This window comes from Eublepharis macularius, chromosome 4 (assembly GCF_028583425.1).
Source record: "Eublepharis macularius isolate TG4126 chromosome 4, MPM_Emac_v1.0, whole genome shotgun sequence".
In the NCBI taxonomy this organism is placed as follows: domain Eukaryota; kingdom Metazoa; phylum Chordata; class Lepidosauria; order Squamata; family Eublepharidae; genus Eublepharis; species Eublepharis macularius.
In genome coordinates, this window is record NC_072793.1 from 167,551,852 (window position 1) to 167,566,941 (window position 15,090).

Here is a 15,090-nt window from a genome sequence, read left to right on the forward strand (position 1 = left end):
TTACCCTTGTGCTTGCTACTAATTGTACTGATCTCACACTATGTAATCTGCCTTGACTGTCAATGAGAAAGGTGGACTATAAACAAATAAATAAATAAATGCTGTTCCGGGGAGAAATTCACTGGAATTCACTCCACGCTATTACATCTCAGTGTACATTTTGTGCTAGGTCAACTTTTGTTATTTATTTATTATATTGGTAGAATACTGTTTATGAGATATGCATACCACCGAGGAAGGCCTTTCGGTCCAAACTGCATCTGGTTTGGGGTTCTATACCTAGAGATGAACTGTACTAATTTACCTGTATGTTCGTGGTTTTATTTGAATATATACAAAGTTTTAGTACTTATATGTTCAACTGTATCATGGATGTTTTTAAATCTAACTTATGTGTTTTTATCTGATTAATTAAATTAGACACTTGTGTTTTTAATCTTTTCTCTTACATTCAAAGTTATATTTTATATTTTTCTTTTGTTCCAACCTACTTGGTTACCCGGATCTGTGATATCGTAGCAACCATTTTTTTGTGAATGCTTCAGCATTGCATCGAGACACCACAGAGTAGGTCTACAGGCAGCTGCTACCACCAGGAAACACCCAGTCCACTAAGCATGCAAACAGAAGCAAGGGCAGTCGTCCTCATCCCAACCCAGCCATTTGCAAGGCACTCCGCCACTCCTACATGCATTTAGCTGTATTAAACTCTTTCTACCATCCATAATTAAAGCAGCTCAGTGTTTCCCTGGGAGCATTCAGGCAAAGTTAGTTTCCCAGTATATCGGTTGTAACGAAGGAGGGATGAGAAACTCTCTTCCCCCTTTTTAATTTGGCTGCCCTCCCATTCCTGCACACTGCACAACAGTTCACCAGTACTCAGAGCAAGAGATCGCCACAATTGTGTGTGTCTCTCTCTCTCACACACACACACAGTCACACAGACACACCCCATGACATCATTTGGCTTGCATTCTGGAGACGTGCAGAGGGACGCCTCGGCTATAGACCAGGTGTTAGTCTTGGGTGACTATTTCAGGCGTTGCAAATGTGTCGCAGCTAATTCTCTTCTCTTGACCCAGTAAAGCTTCAAATTTAGGAGTCAGAAGATGTCAAGATTTTTCAAATAATGGGGATGAACAAGCCTTCTGGAACCCAGAAGGATCTATGACCCTCCAGGGGAGAACTATTTTAACATCTCCCCCCTTTTTGCAGGGCTTTAGTGCCATATTCCCGCTTGCCTTCAGTGGGTAACGGTCAGACCATGGGTTCAGGCCCAGTCTCCAAACCCAAAAGAAGACCTTCCCTCAAAGGCTCAGCGCAAAAGATGCAGTCCAGAGTGGGGCCTGTCCCTGTTTTTTAATACTATTCTTTTATTTATATCATTTATAGTCCACCTTTCTCACTGAGACTCAAGGCAGACTACAAAGTGTGAGATTAGTACACTCGATATCAGGAACATTTCCGTAACCAATGCCATAGGGTAAATAGATACAAGTTCACAAAGATGGCATTAGCAGGAATCCAATACAACATAGCGGTGAGGTCTATGGTTCCTAACTCATTAGTGGATCATCTCAGATCCCCTCCCTACAATACTGCCCTCCTAGCTGAGAGTGGCCCAAGGCTGCCAATAAAGCAAGTAAGTTCTGGGCCAGCCCTGACAGGGAGCATTCAGCCAGAACAATCGGTCTAGATGTCTCCGGCACCATGTCCGACAGCCCCAAGAGGCAAAGCAGGACCTCCACCCACTGAGCTACAACGCCTCCTCAGAACAGAAGGTGGTGGCAGGATAGGTCATCAAAGGGGAGGAAGAGGAATCCAGAAATGGAGCTGCTGCTGCTGGGAAGGGCTGTGCATTCTCTGTCATGTTTAGTTTGGCCCTGACATGGCTACTGTCCTGGAAGTGGCACCCACAAGAACGTTCCCATATGAAAATAGAACACCTTTTATTTTCATTCCTTCATCAGACAAAACAAAACAGGCGGAGATCCCATAGAAAAACATCCCAAGGAATGCTTTGAAATGGACCCTTGGTTGTCTTGCTTCCCCCCACCCCCATTTCTCTTCCTGCACAGGAGGTCTTCCCCAAATCCCCTCGTTTTCACACTGAAAGCCAGTAACGAAAGAGACAACATCATTTTGTCACCTGGCGTGTGTTTCTTCTGGTCTCCACAGGCCTGCTTTGCTTCTGGAGAGAGGAGCAAGGGGCTGCCTGCCTTGCTGTAAGAGGCAACAGGCCGGGGTCCAGCAGGGAACACAGGGAATAAGGAAGGGGAGGGAGAATGATCGGGGAACTTCCTCCTAACTCAAATCTCCCGTGCCAGCATAACGTAAGAACTTGGGGGGCCCAAAGAAGAGACCCTTCCTGGCACTGCCGCCCCTGTTTCTGCAGGAGCAAAGGAGAGGAGACTCACTCTCACCTGGCTCAGCTGGGAAGGACACGTTCTCTCGAGAGCGTCCTGGTAACCTGTCCAGCACTCCTTCCGAGGCAAGGCCTTCCTCTTCCCTCAAAGTCCCATCATCTGTGTGAGGAGGAAGAGAGATAGGGAATCTACAATCTATAAAGAGAGGATGTCTGAGAGAGGAGAAAATTGTTCTCGGATGACTTTGAGAAGTGGGCCAACCTACAAGGGTCTTTCCAGGGTTCAAAGGGTCTTTCCAGGGTAAAATTAAATAGAAACCTAATTCTCAAACCTTAAAGGGTCCCACCACATTCCAAGCAGGTACCTGCTGCTAGTTCTGTGTCCTTGGGGTCCTGGACACATGCTTCTTCCACTTCCTCCTGTTTAATGGCGTGGCCATCATTGGGAATGTGATTTTCTATAGCTGGGGGAATTCGAGAACACACCATTTAGACATGACTTTTCTTATATACACTGAACGTCAAAAAGATCTACTATCTCCTATGCGTTCTTCATCATTTCTTCCACATGGAGCTCTTCTTCTGTGTTTCCTCCAAATGAGAGTGGATTTTAATTGGGCTTCTGCATGACGTCACATTATTTTTGTCACACTTCTGGGCTTTCCTCAGCTCTGATTTGGAGTTCCCCAAACCTCTCTTGATATATAATCTTTCCTGGGAGATCCTCCCCAAACAGGTTCTCGGAAAGCACAGAAAGGGAGGGGCGGATGTTCCCCTCTCCCTCCCCATTCAAACGAGTCTCAATTCTCCTCACAGCCGCCATTCTCCATCCTCCTCCAGGCTTTTTGTCATTTTACTGGTCTATTGCTACAGGGTAAAAACTCTACTGCAATAGACCAATCAATGGTTTGGAAAAGAGGCAGAGAGCTCCCTATTAGCAATGTGGGAAGGGGTGGGGGGGAATGGTGGGCAGGAGAGGGGGAAATGGAGAACATCATGGTGTTTGTGGGGGGGGTTATCTGTTTGCCTTGAAAGTGACAATGAGATTGAACACAGTATTGCTGAATTTAGCCAGTATGTGGGGAGGAGGACGTTGGAATTTGAACTCGTGACCCTGCCTTAAACTGAGTCAGACCACTGGTTCGTCTGCCAACTTGTCACTGACTCAGGTCTCAGGCCAAATATTATCCACTCTGGTCACAGGCACAGAAAGGGCTTTCCAAACACCTCCTGTGTGAGATCCATTCACTGGAGATGCTGGGGGTTGAACTGGGGACCTTCTACAAGCAAAGTAAACGCTCTAACCACTGAGCTCTGACTCCTCCACCCAGCAGAAGGGCAGAAGATTGTGTGTGTGGTGGTCAAGAAAGAAGGGAAGGGGGAAGAAACCAGACACGGAGCTGCTGTTCCTTGAAGTAGCCGTGCGTTTGCTCTCCAGTCTGCTATGGCCCTGATGTGGCTAATGTTTTGGAAGTTGCATCCATGAGAGCAGCCGTTATGAAAACTGGACGCTGCAGTTTTACTGAAGTTTTAATGTAAATTATGTTTTACTAGTAAAGAGAGGCAGGAACTGCCACCCGCTCCGTGTCTGATCTCAGCAAGTTGAACGGAGGTGGTGGGCATCACCCCCTGCTCTGTGCCTGATCCCAGCATCTGATCTGAAGGCTCCTGATCTGCTCCTGATTCTAGCTGGGTGAAGGGGGGGGGGGTAGGCATCCCACCTGCTCCGCTACTGATCCTGGCCTTGGCTGGAACACGGTTAGCCTTTTATATAATAGGACTGTTGTAACCCTCCCTGAGCCTGCATATGCAGAGGGCAGGATAGAAATCTAATAAATAAACAAATACCCAGAAATGACCTTTACTGCTTTGCTTCGACTCTCTTACCTGACAAGGGGACCTTTCCACGCCTTCCCATTTCCTCAGAGCTCTGGAGGAACAGCATTTCCCTTGGAGGCAGCTGAGAATCAAGGAATGACCCTGGGACCAAAAGCCCTTCAAGGCGGAGCAGGAAAAGAACAAGAAAGGATTTAGTCCTTCTAAGAACGTTTTGTGCCAGGGGAGTTAGGGGGACAGAGGTCATTTCCAGTATTCAAGGTGCCTACAATGTCTTGGTGCCAAGATGAGCACAAGGAAAGTATCAGATTACATATACACTTATAAACAGATAAAAAAGCTAGAATGAGAGGGAAGGAGGAGAGATTGTGGGGTGTGGGATAACATCTTTCAGAGATGTCAGCTGAAAAACTGGGGTGCCCTGTGGTTTTTCCAGGGGTATGAATGTAGGAGGGGATCATGAAAAGGGGGAGGAAGTTCAAACTGGAGGCCAAAGAGCACCTTCCTGTCCCTCCAAAATACCACAGCAGTGTTCCTGGAACCGCTCAGCAGAGAGGACGGAGGGGGGCTCTGCAATGACGGTTTCAATTGGGATGTCATCCGTCCTTCCCAATCAGAGCCTTCTCCAGCTAGAGATTTCTCCTCAGAGCACAAAAGTGTTGAATGCATTCATTCAGAGGCACTGCAAACTTAGGAGAAGGAGAGTTGGTGTTTGCCTCAGTGGCAGATGAGGAAAACATTCTCTTCCCTATCAAGGAAAAAAGGGGAAAGACCCTTACCCAGAGAAGCCACAGTCTCGTAAATTTCCTGCATCACTTCCCAGTAGAGAGCTCTCTGGGCCGGATCCAGGAGAGCCCATTCCTCCTCCGTGAAGAGCACGGCCACCTCTGCAAAGGACATCATGGAGGGGGTCTCTGAATTAGGAGAAGACACCCATTTGATTCATCTCTTGGCGTTCCTGAGCATTTAAGTAACTAAGCATATGCCTAATACAGCTCATTCAATTTTTTTAGAAAATGCACTACACAACAAAATAGCAATAAAAATTATTTTTCCAGCCTCAGAGACTACTGTCTTGCATGTTGCAATCCAGAAATACCCAGTGGCATTTTCAAGCAATTACTCTGCTTTAAATGTCTTTGACTGAGAAGGAGTTCTGTTCTACTCTAAAGCTTTCATCCAGTTCAATAAACATAAGCTGGGCCATTTATGAAGATCATATCATTTGTACTCTTTGTAGTCTTTCTTATAACAAACCGGGGGTAGGAGCAGGCGTGTGCCATAGAATAGCAAGCTTTTGTGCTGATGTTTACTGATCTTTGCTCCTTCTGCTAGGACTGCAACATATACAGCTTGCACCTGAAGTGCCAATAACGTTCTGTATCTCAGGAGATTTTGGATTTAAAAGGAAAAGGAGAAGTATAATGGAGGTGCTGCAGCAAACTGCAGTATTATGAGGAGCGGTTGAATTTCGTATTTTAAAAACTAAGGAGGGAAATTATTCGGTTAGGGACTCGGGCTGGTTGCATGCCAGGGCAGCCTCTCTTTCGCCTTTTCTTTCCCCTGCGCTCCCTCCCGCCATGTTTCTCTCTCTCAATTCCTGCCTGACCCCCACCTGCTTCTTGCACCGGAACTCTCACGAGAGAGAATCATCAACTCACTTTTGCTGCAGCCACGGGAAAGCCAAATTCGACCTTCAAGCAGGAAAAACGAAGAAGAGCCGCAGTTTCCAGCAGATTCCCTCTGAAAGAGAGGAAGGCAAGAGTCCCACGGCAGCAGCCCAGAGGCCTCGGTTTTCCCGCCTTCTCCAGGAGCAGAAACAGGCAAGATATTTCACACAAAGACGCTCGAGAGCCTGCCAGTTCGCGCAGCCTGAGAGTCACGGGGACTCCGTCTTGCAAGCCGCGCACACGGAGCCAGATCTCGCGCGTTCTGCCTGCGAAGGCTCGCGAGGCCGACCCCAATCCCGCCGCTTCCGCCTCCGGTTGTGCCTTCTTTTGCCCTCGACGACCGGCAGGTGTCGCTGTTTCTCCCCGTATGTCCGGCGATTCCCTGCAGCGATGCTAGTGGCCGCTGCTGGAGAGGGTTTCGGGTGCCTTTTGTCAATGCCTTTTTCCTGCGACGTGCCAAGCATCTTGTCCCCATTCATTGAAAAGCAAGGGATCCCCTGAGGGATCTGAGTCTGGTTCTAAGGAAGCCACAACGGCTTCTCGGTAGGAGGAAATGGGGTTGATCGGGTTATAGCTAAGATGGAGAGCCAGTTTGGAGTACTGGTTAAGAGCGGCAGGACTCTCATCTAGAGAACCGGGTTTGATTCCCCTGCTACAAGCCAGCTGGTTTACCTTGGGTCAGTCACAGCTCTTCCGGAGCTCTCTCAGCCCCACCCACCTCACGGGGTGATCGTTGTTGTGGGGATAATAATATATTTTGTAAATCGCACTGAGTGAGTGTTAAGGTGGCCTGAAGGGTGGTATATACATTGAATGTTGTTATTGTTATTAATGTGGGAGCATAAGAGTGAATAAGGCACAGCAGAAAAATTGGACGTTTTTGTACAAGGAACGAGAGGAAAGAGGTTTTAGATCCCCAAAGAACATGTTCTTCTCTAAAACAATGGAGTGAAACTTTTGATTATGTGAGACTGCACCTGTGCTGTGTAGAACTCAAAATAGTTAATGTCTGAACCTTCTATAGAAGGTATGCAGTAGATATAGTAACCAGACTCAACACGGTACACTGACAACAATAAAGACGGCAGGTGTTTGATATGGAAATTAGGTATGGAAAACATGTATCCATTAACATTCCAATGACATCTGAAAAGGTATATAACCTCTGTAGGCTGGCTATGTACCTTGACAAAAAAGCTTGTAATGTTTTCTCCTCCACTATTCTGCATTAGTTCATTATGCTTTTCTTTCCAGAATCAGCACCTTATGTCTATTAATTGGGTTGTACATACAGGGGTTCCCTATTTGGGCTAACATCCCTTAGCACTTTTCAGGGCTTGGTTGTCCTTAGGAGAGGAGGATCCCTGACGGATTTCAGCAAATTTCCCTCAAAAGGGGGGGGGGAATTGTCCCAGGGCTGCAGCCCACCAGCCTCGGTTTTCCAGCCTGCTCTTAAACGCATCCATCTCCAGGAAATCTTCGGGTTCCAGGGAGATCCTGGGAATTGTAGCATCCGCCTGGAGAGCCAGAGGTGACCATGTAAAAGCAGGTAGGGAATGGAATGGCCAACAAGGCAAAAAGGTAGGGAGATGTTAATGATCCTTTAAAACAATATTTTAGAAAAGAAAGCCTTAAATACTGTACTTTTATTAAGCTCTTTCTGGCCAAAATTAATCAGGAAGAGCAGGGAACCAGGATATTACAGACTTTGTGGGGAGGGAGCAGAAACCAATAGGAAAAGTCAGATGAAGGCAAGAACAACATTCTAGATATAAGGGCAGGAGATGGTTTAAATTTATTACACTCTTCCCAAACTAAACTCATTTTAAACAACAAAAATACATTTGAACTACAGGTAAAGGCACCGTAATCAGCCAACTCACATATTAGGGAGGCCTAGATGGGGAGTGAGGCACCCATCCACAAAACTTTCATAGGTGCCAAGTTCCGGGACTCATGGCATGCAATTTGCTGTTTTGTGCAAAAAGAGAACACAAAGTCCCTTTACACGGAAATCCTAAGCAGAATTACTCCAGTCTAAGCCCACTGAAATCAATGGAGTAACTCTGGTTAGGATTTCACTCCTTGTGCACAACCTCCATGGCATGCAGGTTCTACATCAAATCTGTTTGAGGAAAACAATTTTGTGATGCAAAAACACCACTTAATGTGTGTTCCACAGCATGTTGTGGCCAATCAATCATTGTGTAAATAAACTTCCCAGACAATGTCTTCTAAGGTTTTACATTCAACCAGACGCCCCTCTAATGGTAAAACTGAAGGTCACTTGCACTTGCCATACCACAAAGTCCTCTGTGACGATATTCGGCGTATCAATGTATTTAGGTATTAGAATACTCAGTCTCACCCCATTTTTGTATTTAGAATTAAGAACTATGTTACAATCTAATTTATACTACTAGAGTTTTACAATAAATCACCACCACAGAAGCATGAACACAAGACAAACTGAATGGAAAAGGCCTACAAGGACAAAAAATTCAGATGATCTTGGAAGATCTGTAGAAAAGAAACTATCTGCCGTACAGGGGGGGCTGGGATGGGGAGTTCTCAAGAGGAGGCGCAGCTACTGAGAAAGTCTTCCTGTCCTTCCCCGCCCCCAACTAAATTTCTTTGATGGGGTCCCACAATAAGGTCTCCTCAGCCAAACTCAGAATAAGAGCCTGGATTAGCTTTCCCAACTTTGGGTTGGAAAATTCCTGAAGATTTGGGGAGGGGAAGGTTTGGGGAGGGGAGGGAACTCAGTAGGGATGTGATCTCACAGCGTCCACCTTCCAAAGCTGCCCTTTTCTCCTGGGGAATTGTTCTCTTTAGTCTGGGATTGTAATTCAGGGAGAACTCCCAGCCCTGCCCGGAGGTTGGCAAGCATAATCAAGCAATTTGGGGCCTGAAAGATGAGTACCAACACATTATATTGGCTCCAGTGACACACTTTGGCAAACAACGCATTTGGCAGGAGACTGTGCCCAGTCCCTGTAAGCACCCCCTGGCCAGACCCGCTTTATAAACCAGTTGACAGTTCCAGGTCATGGCAGCTCCAATAAACAACATGTTACGCGGATCCTGGCAGGAGTGAGCCTCACCCCTCTACTTTTCCTCAAGAGCCAAATTCTGTCTCATGATTGGAACTATCCCAGTATTTCTTGGCCGCGAGGCTCACTGGAGGATTATATATTCTCACTGGGACTTCCAGTCCCTCTGACTGATGCTGATTCACAGGGAACCCCCTCCTCTGCATTTGCCACCTTGATATAGGTCTCTTTGGGGATTTCTTGTGCATAGGATTGCCAAATCTGGTTGGGAAATTCCTAGGGATTTGGGGTAGAGATTGGGGGAAGGCAGGGTTTGGGGAATGGAAGTACCACCAGGGCAAGGGGTATAATTCCATGGAGCCCAGCCTCCAAAGCAGCCATTTTCTCCAAGTGAAGTGATGTCTGTAGCATAGAGATCACTTCCTCTATAGTCTGCGGATTCCTACTAATTTGGGGGGGGGGGTTGGTTGTCTCCAGACCCCACCTGGAAGTTGGCAACCATACTTATGCCCTTCTGGGTCATGTCTGTTCTGCTGTCTTTGCTCTAGAAGGTGGCATGCCTCTTACTTTTCACAAAAGAAAACAGGTTTCTCATCGGAATATTGCTATTCTCCCCTGCCACAGATGACTGGCCCATTGCCTTCCTTCTTCTCATTTCTCACCCTCACACCTTTCTCAAGGCATGTTAGAGGCATGAGATCCTTTACCTGTGACCCGTCCCATTCATTAGTTTGGCAGTCATGCCTGGGATCTGAGACCCTGAAATAAACTGAGGCGTTTTAAATCTCTCAATGAATCTGCAGCTAGAGCTAATTGTTACGGAATCATAACAATTCAAACTCGGCCAGGAAAATTTATTCCCTGGATAGGCAGTTCTGGGGGTTGTGATGAAAGGGAAGCGCAGCACTCGCAGTCTGTGTTCCTATGGGGCCACTTGGTGGTGGAGAGTGCCCTCAAGTCAGAGTGGACTTATGGCGACCCCTGGTAGGGGTTTCATGGCAAGAGTCTAACAGATGTGGCTTGCCATTGCCTGCCTCCGAAACCCTGGTCCTTGTTGGAGGTCTCCCATCCAATTACTAGACTAGGCTGACCCATTAGTTTCTGAGGACTGACGAGATCAGGCTCACCTGGACTATCTAGGTCAGGGCAAGTGGCCAATTATTTACTTAGTAAAGTCTGTTGTGCCCCTCTTTTCCTCTGGAATCAAGGCTGCTTACAGGTTGCAGTTAGAACATTCTGATTTAAAACCATCAGACTAAAATCCCAGGTAAACCTGGACTTCTGGTTTGGATAATGGTGATCTGACGTGGTCCGGGGAGCTGGACCATCAAGAGTGACTGTTTGGGCAGGCCAGGTGCTTAGATCGCCAGCTGCCACCCCTCTACAGGGAGAAGAGGGGCTAGAACGCTACGAGACCCTGAGAGTGAGTGATCTCGGCAGCAGGGGGAGTCCTAGATAAGGATTTTCCTCATCGTCTTGAGGTCCCCTCGGAGAAGGGCGAGCTAAAATCTCTGTAGTGCTCTTGGAGTCATTGGATTGACATAAGGTCACCAGAAACCAAGCTTCAGTACCAGATTTGGCCAATTTGAAACAAAAGAAACAGCACAAAAGACCCAAACAGAACAAATTGAGGTAAAGATCTTTATCTTGCTTTCGGACTCAAAACTAGAAGAGAGTTTTAATTAAAAGTTAATATTGTGGATCGTGTTGATAACACAAGAAAGGAGCAAGGCATTTTGAAGAAAGAAGTGGAACTCAATAGACTATAAAGTGCTAAAGAAGAGAAAATAACTTTTGTTTATGCATACCTGTGGTTTCGGAAGAGATAACTGACGTTGAGAAAAGGGAGGAGGCTGAGAAGCTGTGGAGCAAATATCGCGAGAGGGCAGAATGCATGAAGAACAGAGAGTGTCACTGCCTAGAGAGGCTTAGTCTGGAGAGCAAGAAGGAAGTGGGAACTGCAAAGAAGACCACGGAAGGAAAATGAATGGAAAAACGCGAGACAAAGCAACGAGAGGACAAAAGGAAGTGGATGCCCACCATTCTGAGAAGGGAAAAGGACGAAGGAAGCTACCATGGAGAATTTCCGCCCGTCATTTGGTGAGATTATAGTAGATTGGACTCTTAAACTAACAAAAACAATATATTTGAACTAAAATATAAAAAAGTGGAATACTAAAAACTGAGTTTTGGGGCGGGAAGAAAACCAGCTTAGGAGCATGAAGAAAGTAAAGAAGAAATGGCAGGCTGCCATAGGAACGGCTATAGAATTGCTGGGGGGAAAAGTCACAGAGGGAAATAAAGAACTGAGCCAATCTATGCAGAAAATGGGAGAAAGTCTGATTAAAAACATAAAGGATTTAATTAAAGTAGAAATGGAGAAGGAGGAGCCACAATCTACAAAGCAGACAACTCAAGAGATGGAGGGAAAAGACACTGATTTGTTACCTAGTTTAAAAGTTGAAAAGCAAGCATTTCAAGATCATGTGTCAGGAAGCAAATATGAAACTACAGGAAAAGAACCGGGAATTTGCGATGTGCTAGAGGAAATATCACAGGGTATGCAAGAGCAAATGATTGAAGTTTTGACAGAATTTTTAAACAAGCAATCAGAAGAGTTAACAACAAATTTGGTCTTGGCATACAGAGTCAACTCCAGTTATATGCAACAGAAGAATTTACAAAGAGATAATACTAATCAAGGGAAAATTAGAAGAGTGAAAGAGGAAACCCTGAAATGGCAAGCTGAAAGTTCACTGTTAATGGAGGAAAGCAGAGAAGGAATTATGAAAGAGCACCTTAGCAGGAGCAGGAGAGAAAACAAAAAGAGCAGAGAACTACCACCAAAGCTGAGAGACAGTAGTTCAAAATTTAAGTTGCAGGAAGGACTAAGTTTCTAGCTTTAAGCCGCAAGAGCAATTTAAAGGACTGAATTTACAGTTAAAATCTGAGCTGCATCTAAATGGTTAATGGAACAAAATTAGAATATGTTGAAAATTAAATTTAAACTTGTATATGATAGAAATGGATAAATCTATAAGAAGTTATGAGAATGAAAGTCAAGTAATTTTTATAGATTAGGAGAAAGTAAAAATTAAAATTTATTGGGGAAAAAGCTGAGAGATAAAAGTGTAAGATTTAAGCTACAGATGGGAAATACCTGAAGGACTAACAGTGCAATCCTATGGAGAGTTACACCAGTCTAAGCCCATTGAAGTCAATGGCCTTAGACTGGAGTAACTCTCCATAGGATTGCACTGTTAGTTTCCAGCTTTAAGCTACAAGAGCTATTTAAGGGATTGAATCTATGGTAAAAATGCAAAGTTATATTGAATTGGTTAAGGAAACAAATTGTAATATATGGAAGATGGGAGTTAAACTGTGCTATATGGTTGAAATGATCAAATTGCTAAGATAGTTATGAGAATAAATTCAAGAAAATACTTTTTTATAGATTGGAAGAAATTTTAAATTAAAACTGATTTTGAAAAGTAAGGGGATCTGATAGAATAAGGGTAGTCTATTGAAAACTATAGAAATGTAGTAATAAATAATAAGTTACAACTTTGCCTTTAATAATAGGGACAAATGAAAGTAATGTAGAGTTAACGATAAGAAATAAAAGAGTCGTAGTGCTGTTGGGAGTCAACATAGAAAAAGGGGGGAGGTGGGTCACATATCAATATAAGGGGAAAATATGTAATAAAATGATTTGTGGAATGTATGTTAACCCATCCAATAAATTTTTTTTAAAAAAAAAATCCCAGGTAAACCTCAACATGTGCCAATGCATCCACCCTTCCTTCTCATTCAAAAGAGATAGATTTAAATGGGTTTTTATTGTGCCTTTCCAAATAAATTGTCTGAGGCAGCAAACAAGACCGCTCAGGGACCTGACAAGCACTAGGGACCTGTCCACTTCCAGCTTGGTCACTCTTCCCTGATTGGCCCAGCCATTCAAGGTCATTTGCATATGCAGGCTGATTAGGGCTCACAACATTCCACACCTCACCTCCCCAGAGACAGTTGGAATACAGTGGTCATTTGCATATACGACCTGATTGGGCCTCACCCTCCACATTCTAAACAGTATGCAGTTGCTATTGGGAGTCTTTGAATGTGTCCTGAGGTCAAATGCACCTCCCCTCAAAGTTCACTAGGGTTGCCAATCTCCCTGTGGGGCTGGCAGGCTCCTGCCTGCTTGCCCCCCCCCCTCTGATTGGTTAGCTGTGGAACTCTGTGTTTTGAGGTAAAAATCAGGTCAAGGAAACTGCAGACAACTGAAGACAGTACAAGACTCTGTGGGTCCAGAGGCCAGGTCTACCTGTGTAGCAGCCAAGAAAGGGGAAGGTAGATCGGGTCTCAGAAGAAAAAGCCAGTAAGGGGGAGGAAGAAGAGGTGAGGGGGAAGGTGGGGGTGGGGGCGAGGAGGCGGCCAGCCGGGGCGATTCAGTGTCCCTCCAGCCAGTGGAAAGGTGGGGGGGAGGGGGGAGGCGGCCAGCCGGGGGGATTCCACGTCCCTCGGGCCAGTAAGGCAGCCGGCTGGGGCAATTCAGTGCCCCTCAGGCAAGTGGGAAGGTGGGGGGGCGAGGAGGTGGGGGGGAGGCGGCCACCGAGGCAATTCAGTGCCCCTCAGGCCAGTGGGAAGGCAGGGGTGGGGGTGAGGAGGTGGCCAGCCAGGGCGATTCAGTGCCCCTCGGGCCGGTGGGAAGGTGGCAGGGGAAGACGGCCGGCTGGGGGATTCAGCACCCCTCAGGCCAGTGGGAAGGCGGGGGGTGAGGAGGTGGGGGGAGGTGGCCACCGAGGCGATTCAGTGCCCCTCAGGCCAGTGGGAAGGCGGGGGTGGGGATGAGGAGGTGGCTGGCCAGGGCGATTCAGCACTCCTCAGGCCGGTGGGAGTTGTAGCATTGTACCCCACACGGAGGCCCACCCGTCCCCAAACCCGGCTTTCCCCAGGCTCCACCTGCAGATCTCCAGGAATTTCCCATTCCATAGCTGGCAACACTCCCCAGATGAAACTCGTTTCAACAACCACCCCAGTAAAAATACATTCAAAAAGCAGGTAAAGGCAGCTGAACCAGCCAAGTCGCATATTAAGAGGCCTAGATGGGGAGTGAGGCACCCATCCGCATACCCTTCACAGGCTCCAAGTCCCAGGACTCATGGCATGCACTTGGCTGTTTTGAGCAAAACAGAACACCACGGGTAATTCTCCTTAGTCCACAACCTCCAGGGCATGCCATTTACTGTTCTACATCAAATCTGTTTCAGCAAAAAACAGTTTTGTGCAACAAAAACACCGCTTAATTTGTGTTCCACTGCATGTTGTGGTCAATAAATCATTGTGTACATAAACTTCCCAGATAACCTCTAAGGCTTTACGTTCAACCAGATGCCCCTCCAATGGCAAAACCCAAGGTCACCCACACTTGCCATTCCACAAAGTCCTCTGTGATGATATGCAGCGTGTGCTGCTTCCACAGCAAGCTGAACATGTTGCTCAGTTAATGAGTATGTACTAGGAACAGAACATTTGGCTGCAGCTTTAAGAGAAGTGCATCCTGGGAGTTGTAGGGCCTTACTCCATACATCTCACTTTTTGAGGAATTCAGAGCCTGCCAAAACTTGTTAGGGCCATTTCCTCCTCTGTTTATTCACACCTTGGCAGGGAGAGGAGCAAGTCATCTCTTTTTTTACACATTCACAGGGTCTACAAAGCTTCACCATGGACCTCTATCCATGAAAGATGCACTGTCTCCTTTCATTATTTAATAGAAGTGTGTGTAGAGATTCCTATAGGGTTGCCAGTTCAAAATTGGGAAATTCCTGGAGATCTGGGAGGTAGTTTTAAATCAGAATGTTTTTTGTGTGACCTCTAACCTGCCTTGATCCCAGAGAAAAGGAGGAGTATAACATACTTTAATCCTGTAACATAATTGTGTTAACAGGTTTCCGACAACTCACATTTTATCCTGGTGCATCTGCACGGGAACACCAGGATAAAAAGTGTGTGGTCGAACATGGCCTCCAGAGGGCGCAGCTGGCAGCAGATGGCCAGGCAAGCCTGCCTGTCCCTCTGCCACCGGACGACATAGCCTAGCTGGAGGGGAACGGCGCAGTAAGAGCGATGCGCCTGCAAGGGGAGAGCAATGCGCCCGCCATCCTAC

General features: G+C 46.2%; 1 protein-coding gene across 1 annotated transcript in view; it reads right to left on the reverse strand.

Annotated features, from left to right (window-relative positions):
* Nucleotides 1-6,145, reverse strand: part of LOC129327781 (zinc finger protein 160-like) — a 49,366-nt gene extending 43,221 nt beyond the window's left edge. Inside the window, exons 1-5 of the mRNA XM_054976536.1 lie at nucleotides 5,863-6,145; nucleotides 4,981-5,115; nucleotides 4,253-4,360; nucleotides 2,731-2,829; nucleotides 2,424-2,525 (exon numbers count right to left, since the gene is read on the reverse strand). Of these exons, the coding sequence (XP_054832511.1) occupies nucleotides 2,424-2,525; nucleotides 2,731-2,829; nucleotides 4,253-4,360; nucleotides 4,981-5,104 (433 nt within the window). The 5' untranslated portion in view covers nucleotides 5,105-5,115; nucleotides 5,863-6,145. The remainder of the gene's footprint in view (nucleotides 1-2,423; nucleotides 2,526-2,730; nucleotides 2,830-4,252; nucleotides 4,361-4,980; nucleotides 5,116-5,862) is intronic.
* Nucleotides 6,146-15,090: the final 8,945 nt, after the last annotated feature.